At 45.9% G+C, this 27792-nt stretch overlaps 2 protein-coding genes across 2 annotated transcripts; one reads left to right on the top strand and one right to left on the bottom strand.

The window, feature by feature from the left end:
• Positions 1–83: 83 nt before the first annotated feature.
• Positions 84–22628, bottom strand: DRC9 (dynein regulatory complex subunit 9; the record flags this gene model as incomplete). The annotated part of the gene is given in 11 exon segments (XM_080349694.1): positions 84–218; positions 703–804; positions 1950–2081; positions 3483–3557; positions 4099–4260; positions 10830–10911; positions 12897–13025; positions 13778–14022; positions 17487–17634; positions 22548–22594; positions 22596–22628. Coding segments are annotated over 11 exon segments (1281 nt in total). The 5' UTR covers positions 22620–22628.
• Positions 22629–22644: 16 nt separating this feature from the next.
• On the top strand, positions 22645–26382 carry RPL35A (ribosomal protein L35a). The gene is made up of 5 exons (XM_080349331.1): positions 22645–22867; positions 23250–23285; positions 24438–24590; positions 25538–25682; positions 26324–26382. The coding sequence occupies exons 2-5, from the start codon at positions 23275–23277 to the stop codon at positions 26345–26347; spliced, it is 333 nt and encodes a 110-aa protein (XP_080205457.1). The 5' UTR covers positions 22645–22867; positions 23250–23274; the 3' UTR covers positions 26348–26382.
• The last annotated feature ends 1410 nt before the right edge of the window (positions 26383–27792 follow it).

Below are 27792 nucleotides of genomic sequence, written 5' to 3'. Positions count from 1 at the left end.
ATGGTTTATTTTGTCCTTTCAGACAGACAGACTGCAGCGCTCTGCCCAGCAACAGCCCTGGAGCACATCTGCTGCCAGGTTTCTTATCGTGCCTTTTTCTTTGCTCCAGGTTTTTCATTCCCTTTCTTGCTTGGTAGCTGTCGCTGACGCAGCTTTGCGAGGGCCTGGTATGGGCCAAGGTGTCTGCGGACCATTGTACCTCTCCACCAGGACTGCACCTGAAAGAGGGAGAGAGAAAGAGAGAGGGGGGTCTTAGGGGAAATCGCTTCCCGGGGTACATGGTGCCGCTCAATGGCCAGAGCATCTCTCCTGCGCTCCCCAGCTGCCGGAGGAGCCCCTGGCCCCTGCAGCAGCAGTTGGGCCGTGCTGGTTACACTGAAGATCTCCACGTCTGGTCAGAGGGCACTGGTTGCTGGTGGCAAGGGGACAAGCAGTAGAACCGCCCTGTGACCCATCCTGGATCCCCCACGCCATGGGGCCGGTGTGACAAGCACGGCCCCACGTCACCCGAGGAGACTGGCTGCTCCCCATCCTTTCCCTTTTCAAACCCGCAGATAGTGCTGGCTTTGTGCCTGCCCCACAAGAAAGGCACAGGCTTTGTCTCTCCGTTGCTTGTGCCACCCCACCCCAGCCAACCTTCTTGGGCCATTTTCTGCCCAAACAATGGTGGAGCAGCACTGCCTCAGCTGTGCTCCCCTTTACCTTCAGAGCGCTCTTCAGCTCCAGGGCATCCCGCTCTGCTTGTCTTCTCTTAGCATCCTTTTCTGCCCGGTCACTGATGATGGTGTTCTCGATCATCTGGCACTGCAAGGTAGCACAGGAGCAGCACAACCGCATGAAAAACACATCCCCGGAACTGCAGGACCAGCCCTCGAGGATCACACCGCCCAGCAGCTTGGCAGGTCACCCGGACCCTGGTGCAAAGAGGCTTCTCCAGCTGCTGACTGTTCTCATCCTTGCTTTTCACGGCCTGGCTGGGGCTGCTCTGACCTGTGGGTCCCCCCTGCGCACCCAGAAGCTCTCAAGGGTAATGTGCCAGCCACCTCCTTCATTTGATCTTTCCTGAATCCAGATGGCAAATGTTGCTCATTACCACTCTCAGTCCTAAGGCACCGAGAGCTGCTGCCAAAGTGAAACCTCTCACGGGCTGGCTGTAATTAACCCTCTGATCTGCGCTCTCTGACGGCGTCTCAGGCAACAGATGGTGGTAGGAAGGGCCCGTGCTCCCCCAGGCGAGGCAGCAGATGATGGATAGACACACCAGGGACACTGAGATGACGGTGTACGGAGTGAAAAATGAGCCCGCAAGCAGGGAATCACCTCAGCCCCGCCATCTCAGACCCAGGGATGGTAAGGAATGATTACAAGTTAATTCTTTCTGGTTTTAAAACACCCCTTTTTCTAGGCACTTCCCTCTGCCCTGCGCTGCCTGCTGCACTGTTCTGTGATCAGAGCCTGCCCGTTAACCAGGAAACCAGTGCGGGACAGGAATGGTTTTACCCGAATCAGTTCCCTTATAGCAGAGCACTGTGCAGCTGTGAATGTGCGTCCGCAGGAAGGAATCAGCCGCGTTTCCCAGTCTCAGCCTGTCTTACGCAAACGTTAGAAGGAGCAAATTCATTCAGACTAAGGCAACAAACTAAGGTGAGGCATATGGACAGGTGGGACGGTGTCTTTGCCCCTCACAAATGCTGTCAATACCTCGCTGATTACTTGCTGGTATTTGAAAATAGCTGTAGGGGAAATTTCTGTCATCCTTCCTTGATGTGCAAATAGAAAACAACTACTTGGACCCTGCCTTCCCAGAACCAGTCATCATAATCCCACTCTACACCCCTAGATTAATGATTATCTTTTTCCCCGTGGTTCTGATTCCTTATCTGAAGGAGGGCAGGAGACGCCAGGATGCAGTTTAGCACAGCTGAGCGCTGCGATGCTGCAGCTCTCACCTCCTTGGCCAGGCTCTTCAGCTCCTCCAAGTTGTTCGCCTTTGCAGCGTTCAGGGCGTGCAGTTCTTCGTCTTGAGCGTCCATGTCATTTTCATACTTGTCCACCCACTGCTCCAGCTTCTCTTCCACCTTCTGCATGGGGACAGAGTGGTGCTCAGTGTGGTACAAAGGGTGCGCAGGGGAAAGGTTTGCGATGGTATCTGGCCCCCCTTCAGGATGGTGGTAAATTTTGCATGGTTAGTGTTTCCTTCGTGTCTAAACCTTGAAAGGATCAAAGCCCAAGGACCAGCGATAAATCACTGGTGGGTTGCAGACCCCTCGCTGGGGCTTCCCTGTGGAAGCTGCAGCACTGGCCGGGGATGGAGAGGCTGGGTTGGGCTTTTGGAGGTGTGTGAAGAACAGAGAAGCACTGGTGGTTAGTTTTGTGCATGGTCAATCCTGGTGTAAATGACAACCAGAAACCATTCTTTGTGTGTAGACAGAGGGAGTGGGGTTTAATAAACAGAATTTAATAATGAGAAAGCTTTTCTCCTCTGCCCGACTCCCACTGTCTGGATTAAACTCCATGCACCAGGACTAAGGTCCCAGGGGACGGCGCTTCACGCTGCTCCAGGTTGTGAACTTGGCTTTGTCTTGCCCGTGAATAGGAGGGCAGGTGTTGCTGTGTCACCCAGATGACTTCCTCCCATTCACCAGTCGCTTCTCCATAGCAACAACCAGGATTGCTTGCGTGGAAAAATAATCTGAGGAAAAGCATCAATCTCATTACGGCGTCACAGCCGGACACACAGGGAGACGGGGGACATGGTCGTCCTCTCCTCTGTGGGCCCCTGCGAAGCCACCAGCTGCTGTCTGAGTAAAGAGGGGCTTTTTGCCTCTGGTAGAGGTCAAACAGGCTGCAGCTTTACATGGAAAGTCGCCTGTGAAGCATCGATGAGACTAAGGTTTGGGGATGCGGAGGACGCTGTTTAATTGCTCACGAGATAAAGCACTCAAATTACATTTAAAAAAATGTATTATCTTCTATTAAATTCCGCACTGGCAGTGATGTTGGGTGCTCTGCAGTAGTACAGGTTTTCTTTCAATCGTAAGAGTTTATGTGAGATGCTTTCCAGTGTTACCCACTGTAATGGGCGCTGCTGCTGCTGATGGGAAAGCCCTGAACCCCTGGATCAACAGCACAAGGACTTTAATGGTTTTTTCCTGCTGAAAATGGGTAAAATAATTGTGAGTTAGCAATTATCCAACCCTGATTCTTCCTTGGGTTAAGAGAAGGCAAAATCTGTGACACCTGAATAAAAAATGCCAGTCATTACATGAACTGTAATTTTAAGGAAATTTATCCTAATGTAGCAAATCCCAAATCTGGGAAAGCAGGGTTAATTAGGATTTGAAGGTTAACAGTAATTCAAACAGCGGCCAATGTAAGCCTGGTAAGTTTGATGGAGCAATGACTGGTTTTCTTTAGGCACTAATCGGTGAAATAATGTTTATCAGTTGCTATCTTAAGCAATAGCAGCAAGTCACACGCACCTGGTAGCGTTGCCTGAGGAAATGTTCGATCTCCACGTGGACTCGAATCTCCTTGTCGATTTTGTCCTTCAGCTCCTGTGATCAGCGCAGACAGAAAACACGGCGGACAAGGTTAGTGCAGATGTGCGCAGATGTGCACACACGTGCTGCTGAAAGCCGGGTCGGGCAGGAGCTCTCTGGGGTGTCTACTGAGACGGTCCTTGCCGCTGGGCCATCCATGAGAAAGGGACAGCTAGATCAGGCCTTGATCAGTCGAAGAAAAAGCTTGAAGACCAAACCAGTTGTCTAGTCCAGTTCCACTTATAGCCACATGAACAGCTCTATCAGCATAATGTGCTGTGGGCAGCGCTGGGAGCTCGGGCTGCTTATGTTGCTAAATGGCTTTGTAGCTACACCTTTTGGACACAGTTATGGACACGTTTGCAGCCCTGCCACCCGTGCCGCTGGGGTTTGCAGGACCATATGGAAGAGAGGAAGATTTCTAATCTGGATGAGTTTCAAACAGTTGTGTTGGTGACTGTGGTGGAGAACAGAAAGTGCATCTGGGGAGAGAGGGAGGACTCTTCCCTTGGTAGCTGGAGATGCCCCCCAGCAGGGACCATGGGGAAGGGCTCACCTGAATTTTGTTCTCCAGTACTTTCTCTGCGTTGCTGCACTTTTTCTGGGTTTGGTGGACCTGGAGGTCTGTGTTTTTCTTCGTGTAGCAGATCTCCATGTTTGTTTTGGCCTTCATTTCTCGGAGCTGGTCCTTGAGGCAGAGAATCGTATCATCTCGGTTCTGGTGGAGACAGAAGCACAAGAGCAAGCCTGGAGACTGAAGTCAGCTCACTGTTTCTTAATCTCTGCACTCCCCGATAAACTCAGAAGAGACAAGGCTGCAGGCTTCACACTTTCGCTGGATGTTGTCCCATTTCAGCCTCTACTTCAAATAGAAGTTTGATTTGTAACCCATATGGAAGGCAATAAACCCATCAGCAAGGAGTAATCACCTCTGGAGAGGTGGAGTGATGAACTGAGTGGGACAAGAAGCCAGGCCTTCTGGTCTCTGGTCCAGGAGTGGATTCAGTCGTGTTTATTGTAAGCATGAAAGAAGCCAAATAATTTTAACTGCTTAAAGTTAGGCTTTACTCACCTCTTGGATTAGGCTTCCATGGTGATTGAGCATCTGTTAAGAGGAGGATAATGCCTCAGCCCCACAAAAGTTTGTTTTCCTGAAGTATACTTTGTTCCTTGGGTTCATTATTTTCTAGTTATGCAGCAACTATGCAAACACAACCTTAGGAACAGGTGAAAATCTAATCTGGTCTCATTCATATGTTTAAGCTGTTCTTTCTTGAAATCTTACCAGGCGGTTGGTGCCTGCTTTGTTATAAAAGCATACACCTATACACAAGTGCCGAGGAAAAGCTGGCTCTGAGCTCCCAGCCTCTCCCGTGCCGTGTTCTGCATGGGAACGGAGCTTTCCTGGGGGGATTCTGTCCCCAGAGCCCCCCCATAAGCAGGAATCCTCAGCCAACCTGAGTGTGCTCAGGAAGCCAAGTGCATTTGCTTGATTTGGGATTGTTGTTCTGCTTACTCCTTTTTAATGCATTTGAGTAAGAGATAAAAGTTAATTAATACAGGGTTGGAACGTTGGAGAACCACCTGCAAAATGAAAAACTCTAGGCTTTTTTTATTAAGAGTTAAAAAGGTCATCAAAGTCTCCCGTGCAATTACGCGCGATCAATCTTAACGCCTCTGCTTTGGCGCCCGACTGCTCCATTACAGCCTTTTGCTTTGCTTTCCTGCCACGCTGTGACGGGTTTGACATTCGTCAGCCAAACCTTGCAGCTGAAGATGAAATACCAAAGCATTTAAATGTTTTGAAGCCCACGCATCTCGTCTCCAAAGCGCCCTCGCATTCCGTAGCTGTCTGAACATGGAAAAATGCCAGAGGAAGCAGCCAGCTCAATAGCGCTGTGTTTAAAAGCCGATGTAGCATGACTCATTTGGAAAAGGTCTTTAAATAAGAGTTTGGAACAGTTAAAAGGAAAATCCTTCCCTCTGCACCCCTTGTCAGAGATAGTTAGGAAGAGTGAAGTATATGACCTCATTGTGAAGTATATTGACCTCATTAATGTTTACAGATATATAAAGGGTGAGCGTCAGGAGGATGGAGCCAGGCTCTTCTTGGTGACAACCAGTGATAGGACAAGGGGTAATGGGTTCAAACTGCAACACAAGAGGTTCCACTTAAATTTCAGAAGAAACTTCTTCCTGGTGAGGGTAACAGAGCCTGGAACAGGCTGCCCAGGGGGGTTGTGGAGTCTCCTTCTCTGCAGACATTCCAACCCGCCTGGACACCTTCCTGTGTAACCTCATCTGGGTGTTCCTGCTCCATGGGGGGATTGCACTGGATGAGCTTTACAGGTCCCTTCCAACCCCTGACATTCTGTGATTATATTTGTAAGGCTCAAGACAATTCGGGGCCATGGCTGATGCTGGTTTGTGGGGTTTCTTTGAAAGTTTCCAATATCCAATACTGTGTTATGGTCACATCATCCTATGGGTGCAGACAGCTACAGATATGACCTGTTTGTGCCCTGTTGAGGTTTCTGGTAATGGCCTTTATTGACATGGGAGGTGACTTTGTCTTCCTGAATCGTGGTGGAGTCGCGTCTGAACTGAGGGGCTGTCAGAGACGCTGAGGAGATAATAATGAAGAACACCTGGTTTATTTTGTGGTGCTGATGCTCCGCGAAGCCAAGCGGTGCCGCTGTCAGTGAGTTCCTGCTGTCTGCAAGGGATCTGCAAACAGCCCAGGAGAGGAGGGTTCAGCCCGGGTTACAGAACACTCAGAGCGGTGGGGCAGGGCATGAACACTTCAGCAAGTTACTTCTTTCTTTTTTCATTTCATATTTCAGTAAAGCAGAGGAAAAAGTGCTTTTGATTCCAGCCCCCCAGGTCTCAGCTGGGATGGGGGCCCATCTGTTCTGTTTGTTTTCTTTGTTGTAGGGCATGTTTGTGGTTTGGATTTGCTGTGTGGCGTTGTAAAACATCTCCATTAGAGGTGGGGAGTCTGGGGGCTCGGTTACACCATCCAAAGCAGACGGGAAGTGAAATGCAAAACGCCGCGGGTGGTTTATAGCAACGCGTTCGCTTGGAGAGGGAAGGTTGGCTGCAGGCGTGTGGCAGCTACTGCAGCCCAGCTGGGGGACCTGGCGCTGCAGGAACGGGGCACACGTGGGGCTGCAGGTTGTAAATGCAGCTGTAGATGCCCACAAACCATGGGCACCATCTGTGGAATATGGTGTTCCCTGAACTTCAGGGGCAGGCACTGGGAAGATGAGTTTATGTTTCATAGAATCATTTTGGTTGGAAGAGACCCCTAAGTTCATCGAGTCCAGCCATAACCTAACTCTGGCACTAACCCACGTGCCTAAGAGCCTCATCTATACGTGTTTTAAACCCCTCCAGGGATGGTGACTCCACCATTTCCCTGTTCATTCTGGTTTATCATAGCAAAGGTCCCATCCAGGACACCGCATGTTTTCATAGTTAATGCAGTAAACCTCTGGGCTGCCTATTTGGGATGACTTTAGAGTTAAATCTGCCAAACCAAAGATGCAAAATCCTACCTCATGTGTCCAAAACTATCACGAAACTAGCAGAGACCAAGATCAAACCCCAGGAAATGGAGCCAATCTGCTTCACAAGCAGGTAAACAAGCTGATTCTGATCTCTCTGCTCGCAGACATCAGCTCAGAGTCCCATCTGCAGAGGAATCTGCCCCACAGATGCTGTTTGGCTACAAAAGCAGCTGCTCTTAGCTGGAGAGGGTACGCACACTCCTGTGTTTTCATTTACCTTCATTCATCTCTCTGCAAGCGCCACCCAGATCTCTCAGCTCTTCCACAGCGATTAGTGTTTACAGTCACTTCAAATACAGCTGGCTACAAAAATAGCAAATGGGAGTGAAATGTATGAGGAACTCCTGCAGCGGTCGGATGAGCCCCCGCTGCTTTCACGCCCTGTGCACGTCAGCTCAGGTCTTTCGGCTGGCGGCTGCGATACCTCAGCTCGCAAAGCCTGGAGATACACTGAGATCCGCACACCCAGGACCGTCACAAACCTTGTGCTCCTACCCTAATCGCCCGGCGCGTTTCCCCAGTGTAAACATGCACCGGTGCGGGGGTGTATGTGCGTAAAACGTTCCCCCAGAACACTCGAGTGATGCAGCTGGGAGAGGAGAAGGGAAGAAACATGATGGATTTCAGTGGCGCTGCTAAAAGCGCTGCCAAGTGACACACTGACAGTAGAACCAAGTGGGTGACAGAGCCTGCAGAGAATAGAAGTGATAGAACCGTTCTCATGGGTACCATGGTGCAGCATTTTGGTTTTCTGTCTGGTACGTAACCTGCAATATTATTGCTCGTTATAAAATTATACCATGATTCGGACCTACGTATGGCATGAGTATAGCACAAAACCTACAGGACGTAAGAAGTCTCTGGGTGAATAGCAATGCAGGAATTCTAACGTTTACATTTCTGAGATTTTTGTGTTAAACTATAGAATCCTATATGATATTAACTTGTTTCAAAATCTGTGCACACCGCTGTCACTTGCCCCGGGAAGTATTTATATACAGGCTGGTTTGCAGCAGCGAACAGAACTGCAGCCAAACTAGAGCTATGGGAGATGCTCCTGCACGGAGGGGTAAGAACAAACCAGACTCTTCATTTCAGCTCCTTTAGAGACATTAGTGCTTCCCAAGAGGAAAGAAAACAAAATAAATAGGAACATTTACCATTTGATTTGTGTGCCATTATCCCGCTGAGCAGGATAATACAGCGTTAATTAGCATCTCATTAAGAGCTAGCAAGGCTGAAAATACAAACATACAGGCAACATGCGTGAAGCAAAGACCGTGTTTTTCTGGTTCCATGATTAGATTTGCTCGGTTTTGTTTTCTCATCCACTAGACTGGAGACAACCTTGTAGGGCTTTGTCTGCGGGTCTTTGCATTATTATTGTTCAAAGTACTCCAAAATCAGCAAGCTGTATTTTTGTTTTTAATTAGTTGGCAAGGTGACAGATCATGCATGTGTCTGTAAAACTGCCTATGGGTAAATCTCATATGAGGGAAATAGAAATTATTCTCCCTTGGGAGACACAGCGAGACACCATTAATTTTGGCACAGGAGGAAAGCACTACTTGAAAGTAGCCTTGTCTTTGATTCGTTATCAAAGCTGAAGCTATAAGGGAGCCCAGAAAATGACTTTTAAGCGGAAAACATAAAAAGAAAATCCCAGATGGGCGCAGATCCCACTTGATGAGGCCAAAAGCAATAACCTAATTAGCAGCAGGTTCTAAAAGAACATGGAGAAGAGCTGCCTCTCAGCGCAGGAGCCGCGCACCTTCCTGCGGCCGCAAGAGGACACGGAGCGGTGCCCAGCCTGGGTGCACGGGGCCAGGACGCTGCTGCTGGTGCCAGATGGGACGGTTCCAGCCCCCCGTACACCCATCCCATTGAACAGAACCGGGTGGGTGTCCTGTGTGCACAGACACGGGGGTTTGAGCGGCTGTGCAGGGTGAGAGCTGCGGTGTCTGGGGGAGCGGGAGAGCCAGGGCCACGAGAACCTGACTGAGAAGGGACGGTGTGCAGGAGCAAACGGACAACACGCAGTTTCTGACCCTGACAAACTGCCCGGCTGATTTAGCTGCCACACAGATGTCAAGGGACTTTGGGGTTGTCTCACAGGGCCTGGAAAAAGGGTCCCACACCATTCCAGTGGCAGTAAGTAGATACTGAGGTACACAGCTCCCCTTTTCAGACCTGGCTCTGACCTCAACGTCCTTTAGATGTTCTGTTCAAATACGTAGGGGAAGTTCATCCTTCTTTTCTCTTTTACCTCTCACAACTGTTCTTTCTCAGTTTGTCTCCTAACTTGCTAACTTTCCCTTTCCCTCGGTGACTCCTTTCTCCTCTCTGTTATGTCTACAGTTTTTTTTCCAGTGTTCTTTTCATCTCATACTTCCCAGTGTATGTTATGCATTTCCAGGGTCTCCACTAGTAGATGAGCACTGACCTGAGTGAATTTTCCCATCTTGTACATTCCTGCTTTCTTCTCTGCTTTTCTAATATCTCCCCTGGGCTTCTGGTGTTCCATCACTTACAGACAGCTGCATACACTACCAGCGCCAGTAGATCCTTCATGTTCTTACAACCATTCTGTATTTACAATTAAACTTTCCACTGCACATGCATCCGGGCTGCCAACACAAAACCTTCACCTTCTATAAACTGCACTTCACCAGTACGTCAGTGCCTTAAAATTCCTCTTTGTAACCAAGTGTATCCTGGCTTGATTACTGTCCATGTTTTTGTTCAAAGACAAAATTCAGGGATATTGGCTCTTTCCTCAGATGCCCTTGCTCCCCTCGTACTCAGTACTGAACCAAGTGTCAGATTCTTGTTCTCTCTTCTACTCCTTGTACAGCTCTAAACCTCCTCCCTTTGCTTGTTTTCCATCACACGCTCCTGCCCCAGCAGGGCCAGGCTGCGTTTCCACGTTTCTGCACACAACTGTACGTGCTTCTGCTCTCGAGCACAGCTCGGCATCAGGTCTGAGCTGTCTGGTGAACACGCTGACCAGCGATGTGCTGCATTCAATCGATCTGCACTTGTGCAGCAAGTCCAGAATGCCCCAGATTCCCTGTGCACACACACACACACCATTTGTGTGTTGCAGACAGAAGTGCTGAAGCTTTCCGGAAAGATCAGGTTGACAATATATGTGCACTAAGATTGATCTGCCCTTGTATAGAACTCCCGTGTTTGGGATTTTCTAATATCTGGAAGCCTAGAAAAATAAATTAAAATAATGACATTTTCCCCAGACAAAATCGTAGGTAGAAACACGACATGCCCCTGTGCCGGCTTTATTGCTTTCTCACTCCCTCATCGTCACGTTTTCTTCTGTGCCAGGTCTCACGTCTGCATGAGTTAAGAACAACAGAACCTTAGATACTGCTACCTGCAGATAACCTCCTTACTGATTGCAGAGACCTGTGCTTTGCCACTCCCAGCACTGGTTTTGGGGTATTCTAATTTGACAATGCTCCCTCATTAATATGAGTATTTGAAGTCCCATTTGAAAACCATTGGGCACTGCTCTTAAAGTCATTAGCAGGCATACTCTGAATACAAGTCTTTATTGCAGTTATTCTGCTTCTATATTCCTGAGTGATGGATCATTCTATATGCCCCATGTCCTCTTACCCAAGTGCTAGCTCCTGGCAGCAGAGGTGACCTCGCTAACAGGCGTCCCCCCAGCATGATGCCCGTTGTTAACTGATCTCACCTGAAGTTCTGTTTCAGTTTCTTTCTTGACATCTTGCAGCTGTTTCTCAAGTGCCTTTATCTCTGTCTTTAGTTCCTCGTCCCTGAAAAAAAATACTTGATTTATCAGAAAAGACACGAGCTGTTTACCTAGAAAGGGAATGTCCCATCATGGCAGCACTTTAGCTGAGCACTGCCCCACTTATCCTGCTCGCTGAATGAGTTTTAACAGCTGAACTAAAAGAGCGCACACAAAAGCTTGGGCTGCCTCTTCAGAACAGCACAAGACAACCCCCCTTCCATGGCTGAGTAGCAAAAAAGGCATAAATCTCTTCACTCTGAGCTTCAGGGAGGCAGCACATCTGTGAGTCAAGGACAGAGACTCCCCACCAAAGCCAGTTTAGTTGGTAAGTAAATCCTGAAAGAAGAGGTGCAAAGACTGAGCAAGGGGGTCGGGAATGAAGGGAGAATGAGCCAAAAACCAGGGGATGCTCGAGTTGGAAGCCTGGAGTGGACTTGAGCATGATGTGATTGTTACCGCAGAAAGAAGCCTATCGATGAGTGACAGTTTCTGCATGTCAGGCAAAAATCTCCCTGTTTCTGTTGGAAACGTGCGTCATCAGCAGATAGTCCCAAATTGTGCAAATTTCATTATATGTATGGAATGTGGGGCTTAAAATCTTTCAAAAAACACTGCTTCAGATTCTGAGATCCATGAAAGGATATGAGTGAAGGCCAAAAGCTACAGAGTTGTTTACCTGTTTAAAACAAAGCAGATGCAGTAACATTCTAGGGCTTATTTCATGTGGAGTACTTTTCTAGGCTTGATTTAAAGGCAGTAAATACTCAAGTTGGCACCTGAGACCTTGTACCCTATCCCAGCCTTACAGCCAAACATGCACTTCATGTTCAGAGTCATTAGCTGGGTGACTGTGATAAACAAAAGCTCCTGATATGGTGTTCCAGTCTTACTGCAGACTTTTAGACTAATATGCTGACACAAACACAGACAAATATATATTGCACTGATTATACTAATACATCATACTAATGTATACTAGAACAGACAACACAGCGGTTAGATGTGGTTGACAGAATGGAATAAAAAGGATTATGGCCTTTAGGATTATGATTTGTCTGCTCCTTCCCACGTTCCCAGTATTAGTTATTCTACAAGCAATTGCTGCTCTCATTTTTACTTTCCCTTCTGTGGATAAAAATTAAATCCCGTGGTTTTAGACAGTGGAAGAGTTGCGTTTGGTTCTTGAAATCTCACATTTCACTGGAAGCAAAGCCCTGAGCCACCACCGGAGTTGTTTCACGACTTACTGCAGCTTTGCTGCCTGCCCTAAATGATGGGCCTGAGCTGCCACACAGAATAAGTAGCTTTAAAATGGTCAAATACTCCTCTGATGACCGCTGTTCTCTCTGGCGTGCTAGGGATTGAACCAGGGCTTCCCATGCTAAAAACATCTCCAAACCTCTGGTGTGCAGAAGTTTGAGCTAAGGAATCACCAGTGTGATTTGAGATTATAGCAAATTCGTTCCCTGTGTGATTTGGGACAGAAGAGGACCCGTAGTGCAGCGGCTGGTGGCTTAACCTTAAATAAGGCAACTGCTTCCGTCACCGTTTGTTCTACCCCCTCGCATATGAGCTGTGGCTCAGAGCAGATTTTCCTGGGCATCACATCACCTGAAGACCATATGTTGTTTGCCTTGGTTTGAATGGATTCCCTGCTGCTCTGCCTTTCACTCGGGATGAGAGGTAAAGATCTGGGAGCTCCTACATCACATTGTGTTTTAACTGATAAGGGGCAGCATTTGCATTAATACAGACACTGGTGTCCACTGTGGTCAAAGCTCAGATCAGTGTCAGAACCATCAGTTACTTCTTTCTGAGGGGGAAAGAAGTGCAGTTGGTAAAGCAGACAGAATAATCAGTTGAAGAAGCAGAATCCTTTCTATATTTTGGTTTGCTTGGTTGTTATTGCTTTGTTTGTTTGTTTATTGCTGTTTTTAGCATGTACGGAGCGGGAATGAGCTTTGGCTTTGAGCAGTCAAGCAGGAAGGTACTGAATGCAACACTGACCTGATGAGGACATCATGAAACTTGCTCTTTTTTGCCTTCTCTCTCTCATTAGCTTCAGTTAGTCTATTAAATGTTCCTGATTCCTGCATCTTTTTCATAGTGGCTGTAATTACATCACTTGCGTACTGCCTGCAGGAAGAAAATGAACACAACAGTAATATATAGGTGCTGGTACTACAGTGTCTGGCACCTTTATCTATTATCGCTAACAGCTAAAAAGGTAAGGAAATATAAAATCCCATTTCTGTTCTTATGTCCTGTCAAACCCAAGAGTGCTTCTCTCACGGTATCTCCTTCTTGTACGTCTAGAGAACTCTGTATGAGGAACTGGTTGAAGTTTATAATTTAAAAATGCTGCCCTGAATGCTGCTCTATGAAGCAGCAAGGAGGCACAAACACACACAGACAGAGCTGCCATCAGCAGGACGGCTGCTGGCCTGCAGCAGTGATGGCAGCTGAGTGGATCTTGGAAAACAAGACCTGAATATGCAGATGTGTGTCTGTGATGGAACACCTGGGTGCCAAAATATCCCAGTACAGCCCTAAGCTGATTTTAACATACACATGGCCTTGCCTAGTTTATTTAATTCCACAGTGCATGTGGTATCTATATTTTAGTTGTATTTTCCTCATTTGTGTTAGGATCTTCTTTAAGCCCTTTATTGAAAAATACTAAAGGACAAAGCCAGGACGCAGAAAAACGCATAGTGAATGCTCAGCTGAGACCCCACTGCTCTCATTGGAGATGCTTCTTCCACACCAAGACTGAGCTACACAGCAGTGGGACAGTGGGAAGCTTGTATTTCTGCTTTCGAGAGATAGACTGAGAACTTGGCAGCTCTGAGCATCCCCCGCAGCCATCGTGTCTGTGCTTCACTCACCTGTCAGCCTGAATTTTTGTGAGATTCTCTACAGACAGTGCGCTGTGTTTCATGGTCCTCCTGGAAACATGACGGGCACTTTTCAGATCTTCAGGTTTCCCCAGCTGCTGCTTGTGTTCGCTGCTTTTCAGAGCTGGGGAGGTAACTGTTTCCCTGCTCCCTTGCCCGGCTGACATAAGCTCTTGGGAGTTCATGTCTGGCTCCTTCTGGGTCTCTATGTTTTCTGTCAATTCCTGGCTGCCAGTCTAAAAGGGAATAAGAGAGACTTGCTTGTACATTGGGCAGTAGAAATAAACCCTCTGCAACATTATGGGAAAGGAAGAAAAATAATAAACTAGAATGAAATAAGAACAGTTGATAGTGCATATTACATTCTGCAGAGAGTAGAAGAGCAGAAACATTTATCCTGGTTAGCTTTGAGCGCACAATGTAGGCTTATTAAAGCTTATGGAATCAGAAGCCCTGAGATGACAGGACTAGAAAAGGCCTCAAAAGATGAATTCATCTGCCCCAAGAGATGATGGCTCAACGTGTGTCATTCCTGGTATGTTCCTAATGCCCTCCAGCAATGGAGACCACGCACCCTCCTGCCCGCACAGCTTTACCATTAAAAAAGCTGCAGTTGAGCCCCTGGCTTCTTGTCCTGTTCTCCATAGGCACAGAGAACAAATCGTTCCTTCCTTCTTTGCAGCAGCTTTTATGTACTAGAAGACTGTTTCCCCTCCGCCTTCTCTCCATTTTAGCCATTTCCATTTCACCATGACCTTTCCAATATTATTATTGGAATATTATATAAGATGATATGATATGATATTATATTAATTATATCATATCATTACATTACATTGTATTACATTACATTGTATTACATTACATTACATTACATTGTATTACATTATATTACATTGCATTATATTACATTATATTATATATTGTTATAATATATATAAAATATGCAATATTATTGTTATAACAAGAGCTGAGATGTGCGGAACTGAAAGTGGTAGACATCAGCTATCTGCTTAGCTGTTTTGTGAGAGAATGAAGGCAGAGAAGGTATAACATTAATTCAGACAAGAAATTCAAAATATTGGCAGCTCTCTTCTACATAGAAAGATATCTTGTGGCCGTGTACAATTTTATTAAAAAAGAAAAAGGCCCAGAAAAGCAAAAGCACGCTATAAAATCGGTTGAGGACTTCTAGGAATTTCTCTGCTTTATGTGCGGTGAATGGAAATGCAGATGTATACACTGGGACGTGAAAAGAGAACATTTTCTTGCCCACCTACTGGCGTCTCTGTGGCTGAACACAATGGCAGCCCTGCTGAAGCCAGGAAAGTCACTGCCAGCCCCATCCCAGTGCTGCCCACCCTGCCTGCCTGCGGAACCAGATTAGAGAACTCACGGATTTCCCAAGCAAAAAGGGGGGGGAAAGGGTTTTTTTTAGCAACACCCATTCTGAGTCCAGATCCCTCCACAACCACACACACGTTTGTGCCAACACAGCACAGCGGGCAGGGTAAAACAAGCGCTGAGGGCAGCAGCTGTGGATGCCAGTCGTGTTTCCAGCTCATCCCGTGCCGTTCCCTGGCTAGTGTGCGGTGCTGCGTCCTCCTCAGAGCCTTGTACATCTCCAGATGGGATCAATCGGCCTCTGGCAGTGCCTGACTCGCCCTACAGGAGTCTAGGGGACTACATGATTAATTTTTGGACAGTTAAATTTACATTAAATGAGTCCCACGTGAAGTGTTCACAGGCCAATGAAAATTACGTAGTTAATTAGAAAAAAAAAAAAAGGTTTAAATAGTTTGCTGGTGATGGCTGTACTTCAGAAAGAACTAATCTTGGCAAATATCATGTAGATTTTATGAATGTTCTGATAGATGTTTTTTAATGTCTGGGAAAGTTCAAGACAATCTATAACTGGGTTGTCTGTAAACAGCAGGACTTAGACACTAATAATTACCAAATAACTATGTAAGAGCAAGGAGTTTGTAAACTGCATGCGTTACCATCTGCGTAGTCTCCTCGCTGTTTATATTTTGCTAATCTTTTGCCCAAAATCCAGCAGATAGACAGGCTGCCTTCCTCATGAAGCAATGTACTGGAGTCCCTGATGTGGAAAATCAATGAGGCGCTGGCCAACACGGTGATTAAACCTCTCAAAAATGTCATCGACTGAAATTTAGATGTCGGCTTTGAAAATGTCATTGATTTTTTGACTGATCGAGCTCCAGGGTGCTTTACAAGTACAGGTCTTCTACAAATACAACGATACCGGACAAATGTAAACTGATAAACAGGGAGTAGCAGGAAATTACAGAGCACCCAAGTTAGCATGTAGCTTCCCTAAGTCGTTTTCTTGTTTCTAAATTGTTTCTCTCTTGATTTGTTTTGGCATCTTTAGGAACACAAGCAGGGTTTCTAGTCTGTGAGAAAACTGTGTTTTAAGATATGATTTGGTTAAAATGAGCATCTGTGATAAGAAGAGAAAAGCTAACGTGGTTTCTCTATAATTCAAGTGTACCTTTAGTAGGTCTGTCAGCCTGAGTCTGTGTGTCTGAAGGACAACTCCTGCTGTCCTAGAGATGTGCTTTTTCTCTGCGGTGTTGCTGGCACGTAAAGGGTTTTCCACCCAGCTCTGAGAGAGAGAAGCATCTTCTGGCATCAGGTGAGGTTGGCTCACAGGCTCTTCTAAGGGCAGGAGTGCCCTCTATTGCACAGCCCGAGCATCGTTCAGGCCCTGAAATGGGCTGTGTCACCAGCTTCTGCTGCTTTGCAATGGATTTATTTTTTAAAAGGTAATATGGAAAAACGTAGAAAGCAAATTTACCTTCCTCTTGCATTCTTAAGTGGTACGTTAGACAGACTGAACAGCATTAGGTCTGAAAACTCGGATTTCAGTTTTTATTTCCATCCTGGTCACATACTTTTTTCCTTTTTGAGCTCCTCTTTGAGTTTCAAACCTGCTTGAACTGGAAACAGCCTGATGTGTCACTTAGAGTATATGACAAACAGACCTCAGAACCATTTACTCCTCAGGATGGTCCCATCGTGTTTCCTGTGTCTCTGAGATAACAGAAATATCCCACCACCTTCCTCCACAGCAACAAACCTTTGACTTAGCATTAGGGCTTCTTCTTTATTCATATCTCTGCCCAAACCCTCTTAGTTAGGATGCCTGTTAGAAATCAGCTAATTAATAATACTCATTGAGAATGGATAGTTACTAATATATTTTGAAGTGGAATCTTTTTTAATTCATTGCCTGTGGGGACTAAAGGAACTTTAGCCTGGACGTGGAGAGGGACAGAATTATCCTGGTTTTGAGTACTAGCAAATATCCCATTCATTTGTGTTTTTAAAATAGCTGTGTATCTACATAAGAACCTATATCTGTTTTTCTTCCTTTTCCTTGATCCTTTGCTTGTCGTCTGACCACCAAAATGTTAAAATTATAAGCCCAGGAACCTCATCTTGGGTCAGTAGGGTCCTTTGCAGAGTCTTGACAAAGGTTTCTCAGTGATGCTGTAGTATAGATATTAAAATGGGTCATCCATCTATTGTGTTTCTTCATCCAAGGGTCATGGAGCACTTAGAGAAAATATCTGAGTTGATTTTTTTTAAAATACTGGTAGAAGACAGAAAACAAAGACAAGGGAAAAAAGAATAGATGTGTTATTTTAAGCAGGGAGATAGAGACACGTACATGGCTGAGTTCTGTCTTGCCCTCGTATGAAACCGGCAGGGTATGTTCAAGAATGGCGAGCTGTTGGACACAGTTCTCCAGCACAGCGGTGAACAGCAGAGCTTCCAGATGAGGGAATTTCTCCATTTCTTTAGCCTCTCTGTTCTTGCTAAGAGGAACAAAGCCAAAAGACACCAATGAGAAAGACGCTGTGGTGTTAGTGACGTTAGTAACACTAGTTTAAACTAAAGGTAGACCTGAAATAGCCCCATTTCATATACTTCCCAAGCTTTGTTTATAGCTTTTCATACACTGTTTATAAGAGGAGCCGTGCTCTGTTAATGGCTGCGTTCAAGGACAGTGAGAATGTTTAGCTTTTACAAAACAAAGTAGGTTCCTGGTCCTTCCATCAGGAGATGTGGGTGGACAGGCTGAGAAGGGAACGGATACGGGAGGCACAAACCGGGTGAGGTGGCCTCACCATCCAGGTCAAGCAGGAGCAGAACTTTGTTCTTTGGCAAACAACTGAAGTTCCTTTTTAAAGGGAAAAAAAATAATCCACATGTTATAAAATCTCAGATGGTGAACCTTGGTGCTCTAATCATTCCTCCTTATTACTGTATAGCTTTAACATTTTTATGAGCCCAAGCCCCTCAGCAGGAACCGTTACCACCCTAACGTGTTGAAAGTCAAAAAAGAACCAGTATGTGGACTAGGTAAACTATCTTTAACATTCTGTGTTGTTTTGTTTTAAATTGCATTTCCAATATGAAACTGCTCTGATGTACACTTAAGCATCCCTTTGCCTTGCTTACAGATGGAATATTGTGAAAGCGCATCTAGGGAATGGTGGAAATTCACTATAAGCTCAAGTGAAATTGGTCCATTTAGAAAAATGCATAAGACACCTGCTTAATAATGGAGAAATTCCCTGAGATATTTAATGCTTTGCTAAGCCATTAGACAATCCCTCCAAACCCTATACACACAAAATAGATATTTCTTGTATAACACTTGGCACAACTGGAGTCTGAGATGACCAAGATCCTGACTGTCATGGCAATGGAAGCACCAGCATCCACTCACATCATCTTCATTTGGCTGCTATACCTACCGCTGGATTTGTGCCACCTGTAAAGCCCTTGAATAAACATACTCTGCGTCTGCAGAATAGTACAGTGCAAAATGTAAGCATGCCAAGGAAATACATCAGACAATGCTTGTTAGTGTGATTAACAGGATAAGGCATGGCCACGTTCTATGAAAATTAAAGAGATTTAGATGCAGTTATGCTCTGGATCACTGGAAATCAGTGATTTTTCATAAGCAACTTTACAAGTGTTTAAAAAAATACATACTATGATCTCTCTGAAACTGTTACCATTTGTCCTTGTCTTTTTTTGTTTTGTCATTTTGTTTGGTTGGTTTTTTGTTGAAGAAAATACAGTAATTTACAGTTGGAACGTGACATTAATTTCACTTGGGCAGAAAAAAAAGGGGTCACTTTTCAGCGCAGGTTTATTAGATGTCTGTTAGTAGAGAATAGGTAAAACAAGCAAAAATAACTTAGATTTTCTGTGTTTGTTTCTTGATGTCCCTGTCTCTTGCAGTAAGTTGTTCAGTGCAACGTGTATTGACAGGACACAGTTCTTGTGCATAAGACAATGGCCAGAAAGGCTGGTGTGCGAGTGACAATCTTCTTTGTGACAGCTGTATGTGTGGTCAGTGAGGCTGGAATATTGCTCCTTTCAGCCTCGACCCTTTTCTGATTAACGGAATAATATCTCAGAATGTAACACTACCAGGTGCACAGTCTTGCGCTAAAGGTTTTTCACATGGATTTCTGCTATGAGGTTGGGAGCACAGGGTAGAAGAGAAGGTTCGGGGTGGCATAGCACCAGTGTTATAAGCCGTTAATAATGCAAAGTGCTGTGGTATAGCAGGATTGGTATTTTCAGCAGATCTAAAGAAGTATTAGTGGCGCTGCATGAGGCACCAGTGAACCTCAGATGAAGCATGGTCCGTGTTTATAGTGGTTTATGTTAAAAAACATGCACAGGTACAGAAGACGACTAGTGGGGTGATCATGGGAATAGAAATTCTGTTTTACAAGAGGGTAGAAGAATTAAGTACTGTAAGTACTCTCTGTAAAAGCGTATGAAGAGTAGACACCAGGGAGAGACAGAGCTATTTAAGTTAAAGGATAATACCGGAGCAGGGTCAAATGAGTGTAATTTTCCCTAAGGCACACAGTTCTGATAAGGTTTCTAACTTCTGGATGAAGACATGGAACAGCCTTTCAGATGAGAAAATGGCAGAGGCACCCTAAATTATTTCAAGAAGCAGCTTGCCTAAATCACAGCAGGAAAAGATAACAGCAAAGGAGTGATTCTGAATATTATTGATATGTTTACTACCTTTCTTGTACTATTTATACTGACTTACCTAATTAATCCCACCATTCAGGACTTTTGATGGTCACCTGTGACTAAGATGGAACTGATTTCCTCTCTTTGCTTCTGAGATTTTTTTCTCCCCTTCCACTTAATTATATAAAAAAATGCTACAGCTTGAGGTAGGAATCTGATTATACAATTAACAAATAACTAATGATCTGTATAATAAACTAAAAGCAGCACTTTTCATTTCTTTTCAAACTTGGAATCAATTATAGAAGAGGAGATGTGCAAATAAAGTATTTTGACATAGAGAAAGCCAGATAATGTCTCTTTACAGTCAACAGGCAATAATAAAATGTTTTACACATTTTTATGTTTTTAAGAAATCTATGATCCATATTTTGAGTCTAAACAACAGGAAAATAATGTCTTACACGTGGAGTCCTAATGCTAAAAATATGGTGAAAAAGGATTTGCTGTGAGAACTGTGACAGGTGATTACAACAGCATTCTTGAAAGAAGAAATAACACTTGCAGCTCTCATAGGAAAAAGTGACTTATTTGGAAACAAAGGAGGATGCAATAGCTTTTCCTCTATCCCACCAGAAGTTTCTGTCTGGGAGAGAATGAACTCAAGATATTAATGTGCATTAGGAAATCTCACAGTTGGAATGTGTCTCTAAAGCCTGCTGGTTTGCTCCTCCTATATATCTCCTCTTATAACTGCATACTTGCTCAGCAGATGAATGTGCCAAGCCCATACGCTCTGGCCTTACGTTGACTTGGCACTGAGAAGGAATCCGCTGTCTGGGGCATTAAGAAACACTATGAATAGTGAGCTGCTCGCTCTGGATTTTGGTGTTAACACAGTGTCCAGAGACCATCCTGATCCAGCCACCGGCACCGACCTTAATCACTGCGCTCCGCTGAACTCCTTCATTAAACACTGTTAATAAAAGAACGGAGGTATGTGAAGGATTCAGCTTCCCCCAAGAGTTTTCGTTGACATTCTTTCCCTGCTGATCTAAAGGGAAAGAAAAACATATAAAGAAATAATTTTTAAAACAACTGTATCAAAGGTCTGGCCCCCTGTTCCTTTGGGGATTGCAACAGCCTCTGCTGTGTGAGAGTCCGGGATGCACATTTCTCCCATCCTGCTGCCTGATGAACCAAAATAGCTTCAAAGGCAGCATTATTTGCAGCATTCCTTTTAGTCAATTAAGGAGATACTGATGAACTCCAGTGAGAAAATTTGAAGCTGAGAATGTCACATCTCCTTTAGCTCTGTTTTGCAAATGACTGGCAAAGAGAGATTCTGAATATCCACAGTGGCAGTGGCTGGGCCGTAAATCAGAACTACCATAGTTTTTACCAAAAAAATGTCTCTTGGGCAAGGAAAATAGTTGTGGCCTTACAAAACTCTGCCTACCACTACAAATAAGGTGCTCGTTTGAAAAAAAAGAGGTAAACAAAATAGAATACACACTTGAAAAGCTGAAGTAACCTTGGTTTTGGCTTAGAGATGCAGTTTAGGTTTGATCCTGACGGTAGAGAAACACTTTCTGCTCCTGCTTTCTGAGGCCGTACTGATGAGAACCTGGGAGAACCGAGTGCAGGAGTGAAAGACACGGGACTTTCAGCCACATGTCCCATATGGGACTAAATCTGCACGGGACAGGAAAAGAGAAGATTGAGGGAGCACTTTTTGGCTGTGGCATTTCTGCTGCTGTGAAACGCTGTGTTTTGTCAGCTTATTCTGCTCAAAGCAGGGATTGTGTCCTTTCTCTGACCAGAGAGGTTCCTACCACACCTTGGATACTTTTGACTGGGTAATTACTGAGCGTTACTTTGCTTTCTGCCTCTTCCTTAAAAGCAGAGGTCAACAGAATCATTTGGAGATTTCATAATATCCCATCCCTTCTCTGTTCATACTTCCTAATAATTTCATCTGAGAAAAACCTCTTGCTTATTGAGTGCTCCTGCCCTGGCCTAGCAAAGTATAGATGGACTTAATTCTCCTCCTGGATTGGGGTCTGATTTCTCAGCTGGTGACAAGGTGACAGTAGATTTCATTCCCAAGATCCATTTGTTCACAAAAGCACTCTGGGCACATGTTCAGATGCAGCTGAAGATGCTTAGGAACATAGTTACAGGGAAAGTCAGGATGGCCAGGGCATATTTGGTATTGGAGTGAGTTCCTAAATCACTTAAAGGGCTCTGAAATTTCTGGTTTTGTGAGGGAAGTGACAGAAGTTGGGAGTGAATGCTCCCAACTGGGGAACCTGGTAAGAACACACACCTGTTCTTATTTAGAAAAACACAGGAACATGACACTTCATTACAGGGACTTGAGCATAGTCATCGAGGTGGCATCAGAAGTGAAATAAATGTTGATTCCCCAATTCCAGGTGAGAAAGGGGGAAAACAGGTAGGGCCCCGGAGACCCGGCCACCCCAGAAGCGCCGTCGCCGCCCTTCACCCCCGGCTGCCCACTCGTCGGGCTCCTCGGCTCGTTCTACCGCCGCAGCCGGTTCTCGCCGCCGGGCTGCGGCCCCTCTCGCCCTGCCAGGCCTTCCCTCACCCTCCGCGCCGGGATTTATCCCCCTGCTCCCGGTATCGGGCCTGGCACCCCCTGCCCGCCCGGTGCTGGGCCCGGCGCGGCCCCGGCCCGCTCGGCGCTCACCGGGACGCGGCGGCCGTGGCGTCTGTCTCCATGGCGACCACCACGCTCCGGGGGCCTCGCGGGGCTGTCCATGCTGGTGCCTGCACGGCGGAGCTGATGCCGCCCATTCGCGGATCGCCACCCAGAGAGAAAGGGAACGCGGCGGACGCGGCGAAGGATGGCGCTGGGGGACGATGTACCCACCCAGCTGGGGCCGCCTCAGTTTTGCCCGCTCAGGCGGTGCTGGCCGCCCGTGGAGAGGGGGTCCTTCCCGGCCCATATCCCGGCAGGCAGCGCGCCGGCTCTCCCTTTCACCGCCATCTTGGTTCGCCGGCGCGGGGGTGAGCGGAGAAGCGGCGTTGTGGCGGGAAGCGGGAGGGCGTTGTCCCCGCCATGGCTCCACGGGCGGGCGGGCGGCTCCCAGGGCGTTTCAGCTGGCGCTGTGCGGAGTGGGTGGAGGGCGGGATGGCGCCGATGAGCGGCGGATGGTCCCGGCTGCGGCCTGAGGCCCGGGGCTGAGGCGCCTGCAGCGTCCCTGGGGAAGCGAAGGAGGCCCCTTTCCTTCCTCGTGCGGCGGAGCCCGTCCTGGGCAGGCTGCCGGTTCTCGTGCCCTGGTCGCCGTGCTGCGGGCTGTCCCCGGCCGGCAGGGTGCTCGGCCCGGGCTGCGGCGGCGCCGCCAGCTCGGCCTGGGGGACTCACGGCGTGTGTGTGGTTTGTTTCTAGGCCTGCTGGGACCAGAGAGGACACTATGGCCGGGAGGTGAGTGACCTGCCCCGGGGTAGCTCTGGGCTCGCTGTTTCAGCGAACTGCTGATATATGTTCCTGCAAACGGAGCATTTCAGAGAGCGCTTTGTTAAAACTGCGGGCAACGATCCGTTCTCTTGTAGCTGCTCGTTATCCGGGACGGCTCCTCTGCCCAGTGTCCCACTGGACCCTCTGTTGGCGCACACAGTTGTGTCTTTCTCTTCTGAAGCCTCTGCCTTAAACTGGTTGTAGCAGTTCCTGTGGTGTGTGTTGCTTTCCCGGGCCTGTCAGTAGATGGGGGATATTAATTATGTTTTTGTTAGCAAAATATTTTTGAACTTTCACTGTATGGTAAAGGCTTTGGCGCACTGTTACCTTGAGTAAGGGAGCTACTATGCCATCGAGATTTCTTGCAGATATAGGGATTGAGGTAAATGATGGAGACAGTGAATCTGAATAGTCACTTTTTGTCTTAATATTTGTCTGCTGAGTTTATCTTCTTTTGTGCATGTGTGGAAGGTGGAACTGGATCAATGTAATGCTACTGTATGAGGGGACAGTTGCTGGATGCAGTTGAGATGGTCATGATGCGTATGCGATGTATGGAATGAGTCTTGTAATTGCATTACCTGTGTAGTACGGACAAGTCTCAGTTGTCAATAGTTGAGGAGTTTGTGTAAAGTCACTTGTCCAGTGCATATGGGGCTGCATCTCTGGCTGTCCCTGTAGATTGTGGTTAATTCATTTGAGGCTACAAATTAACAGCAGTTAATATCTTCTACTAGAGCAGTCACTGCAACACAGGAGACTCAGTTTATGTGATGTGTAGAAAAAAGTAATGGTCACTCATCAGAGTGTTTGAAAATGTAACAGCTACTAGTGCTGAAGTACTTTGGTTTTAGTGTGAAGACTTTAGTGTCAGAGGTTTATAACAAGAAGACAGATGCAAAGTCCTTAAAAATACTTAATGTCCCAGTTCCTTAGCTTTCACCTGTTGGATGAATGTGAGGATTTGCAGTAATTAAATAAAAGCAAAAATAGTGGGGTTTTTCTTCAGCTAAATTTCTTGTACTGGTGCAGAAATAGTTCCTATTGAAACAACACATTGTTTTTACATTTGATACTTTGGAATGGATTATAACTTGTAAATGTTTTCAATGTCTTTAGGCTGTGGTGCAAGGCCATTTTTGCTGGCTACAAACGTGGCCTCCGAAACCAGCGGGAGCACACGGCCCTTCTGAAAATTGAAGGTGTTTATGCCCGTCAGGAAACAGACTTCTACTTGGGCAAGAGGTGTGCCTACGTTTACAAAGCTAAAAAGTAAGTCACTTTTTATTGTTACACTAAATTAGCCAACTCCTACATCAGCTTTTGTAAATGTCAGGATGTGAGCAGTCTGTTTATGGAGTTTTTGTTATTTGGTTCACTTTATCAGTACAATGTCCGTAGAGTACTGTGTAGACCAGCTTCATGGGTTGGTTTTGTTTTTAAACTCCGTGGTTATTTTTAATTGAACTACGTGTTCTTAATTCAGATAATGAAATTGTGTGAAATAATAGTTCGCTATTATAAATGATACGTTAGAGAGTAAATGGGATGAGAAACAAATGTTGCCTGAGACTGGCAAAAAACTGAAGGCAGTTTGGTAGCGTAAGTTGAAGTCAGGTGAATTTGTGCTGAGTGCTGTGGGCTATTGAGTTACCTCAACAGCAGAATTATTTTGTGAAACCTGGAGGAATTTGTATCCTAGCTTTTGTGTGGCCATATCAGGGCAGTGTCACTTCTGCTGTGCTGGCAGTGGTGGAGGCCTTAAGAACAGTTACTTATCACTTTCCTCTTATTTTTGGGTATAGTAGTTAGAGTTCAAATATGGGAGTTCAGAATTGCCTTGGCCATCATAATATCCAAGATACGTTTTATTTTAAAGCATTTTTTTGCGGTCTTATACCCAGTGGTTGAAATTGAGTAGTTTTTGGTTTGATATCTTAGCATTAGCATTTTCCAAATTTTTGTGACTTGTTAATAGTCTCCAGTGGAGCTTCAGATTAATTACAAGCTGCAATACTTATTTGGAAGGTGTGGTGAAAAAATCCCAGTTTTAGCAAATGTCACAGGTAAATAAGTGGAATGTGGTCCGGCTAAAGATGGCTGTGGAATAAAGTTACGGAAGTGCCTTGAAGAGGTTGCACAGTCGGTCCCATCCCTGCTTAGTCCCGTATGGAGCTGTGAGTCGTATGCTCAGCAGTTCTTGTTCTCTCTTTTCTCAGCAACACCGTAACGCCCGGTGGCAAACCCAACAGGACACGAGTGATCTGGGGGAAGGTGACCCGCGCCCACGGGAACAGCGGCATGGTTCGTGCCAAGTTCCGCTCCAACCTTCCTGCCAAGGCCATTGGACACAGAATCCGGGTGGTAAGTGGATTTATTTTAGCAACGAGATATTTATTGGCAGTTTTTGGGGTGCCTTTTAATCCCACATAGTATGAGGGAAAACTCAAGCTATGGTTTCTTTGGTAAGTGCTGCTTTTGGACCTGGGAGAGGTTTATTGGTCACTTCATGTGCTGAAGGGGTTTGTCTCATTGTCAGGGGTTCTGTACGCTTGCTCAGGTTGACCAGAAAGGCTCTTTGAGTTCTGAGACTCTTCTTCAGCCCCCTTCTAAAGCTCTCTTGATTTCTTTCCACCAGATCTTGTACATGTATTTTTGCACCATTCTGCTCCAGTTTCTACCTGTTGACAGATGTTTCTCCTACTTCCCAGATATCTTAGCTGAGGGCCATGTTCTTCTGACCGGTCCACTCGGACCTCTTTTAGCCACAAGGCTTCAATGGGACAGTCCCTTTAGGTCCATCACCCAGACTTTTGATGCAATACCTTCCTAGTGACCTTGTAACACTTTTTCAGTCTTGCACCTCTTCTGTGTAACTGGGGGGAGGTCATTATTATAGTAGTTGAAGAGGTCAATGATGTAGATTGTAACTGCAAAAGTTGTGTTTAAAATAGTACAGTTCAGATGTGGGATCTCTAACATGATTATTTTCTTGTCTTTTACAGATGCTGTATCCATCTAGGATCTAAATTTTTATTGGAAATAAAATGGAGAATCTGTTAAATTTTTGTATAGTTCTATTTGTATTCTCTCCACCTGTTTTGAGGGACTTTGTTTTTCGGTAGTATATCAGAATTCACAGCGCAGGGACACAGCAGTGACTCTAAGCTAGACCGTGAAATGGAGATTTGACCCATGCTTGACAAGGCATTTGTATGTTCCAAAGACAGATACCTGGTGGCCTTTACTGCCATGGGTCTGTGCCGCCTGTCGTGGAATCTGAATGGTTTGCAGGGCTGAACAATAAATGTTTACAACCTCATAAACTTTGCACACAAGCTTTATATATAATAGAACATGAGAAGTACTTCCTTCCCTACCTATTACAGGGAAACTTCTTACTCCTATTTCTCTTGTATTTGGTGATGGCTGATGTTGAGGCAAAACAGTGTAATGGGACACTAAATCCTAGCAGGTATAAGTCCTAGCTCGCATCTAAAAATAGTGGTTCTAGTAGAATCGCAGAGAATGCGGCCGCACGTACCTGGGCAGCATGCATCCCCCTACCATCGGCTCTGTCAAATTTATGAAGACACATTTTCATCCACAACTCTAGTGAACGAGTGTTAATACGTGCTGGTTTCCTGGACAACCTTATCACAAGATGTAACGTGGGGTGGAGAGGATCCTTACATCAGATTAGTGTATCACTTTCATAATTTCTTTAAGGTATGTTGGACAAGAAGGTGGTGAAAAATCTAAATATTCTTAAGTGTGTGTCTCAGAGTTTCTCAGTATGTAGCTCAAGAATACTGGGTAGTTCTAAGGGAGGTTTGGGGCAGCTGCAGGTTGGCATGGTTACTGCTGATGTCGGAGTTCCAAAATGACCCATCAATACCTTGGGTGGGTGATTCTGCTGATTCTGTGTAGTTGCTCGGTTGTTTGGAAAGCGTCCCCAGTCGGTGCAGCAGGTGAGTCACTGCCCTGACCTTCCCCGATGGCATTTCTGTGTGGGTCCCTGTGTCCCCATGGGTGAGACCTTGCCTCCTCCAGCCTGGCCCTGCTGTGCAGCTGGGAGCCCCCTGAGCCAGGAATTCGCTTGTCTCCTGCGGTGGGCTGGTGTTTTCCACCAGAGGCAGAGCAGTTGTATATTCACAGTGCATTGTTGGGTAAATTAAGACTTTATTTTGAATGGCAATTTTTAAAAACTGGGCCTGGCTATTCAGCTCTGGTATATAAATTATTTTACTGGACTTTCTTTAAGAACTGCATCTGCCACTGCTGTCTGCAGCAGCTGGAGAGCTCTTGAAGTGGAAAGCTGCACTTCTTTAACGTGCGTGGAAACTTAGGGGATGCTGGGTCAGGTCAAGCAGAGCTTTAGTCTTCTGCAAATACCGACAAGTTGTACACATAGGATTCAATGAAGCATGGGGTCGAATACAAATTGAATTTTCAGTTTTGGGCATTCCTGGAG

Source organism: Nesoenas mayeri (assembly GCF_963082525.1).
Source record: "Nesoenas mayeri genome assembly, chromosome: 9".
Lineage (NCBI taxonomy): Eukaryota > Metazoa > Chordata > Aves > Columbiformes > Columbidae > Nesoenas > Nesoenas mayeri.
This window is presented reverse-complemented; position numbering and strand designations above follow the sequence as displayed.

Excerpts from the sequence above, each read along its gene's own strand:
- RPL35A (XM_080349331.1), top strand. Across the intron at positions 24,591-25,537 it reads TACGTTTACAAAGCTAAAAA|CAACACCGTAACGCCCGGTG; the intron begins GTAAGTCACTTT and ends CTCTTTTCTCAG. Across the intron at positions 25,683-26,323 it reads TTGGACACAGAATCCGGGTG|ATGCTGTATCCATCTAGGAT; the intron begins GTAAGTGGATTT and ends TGTCTTTTACAG.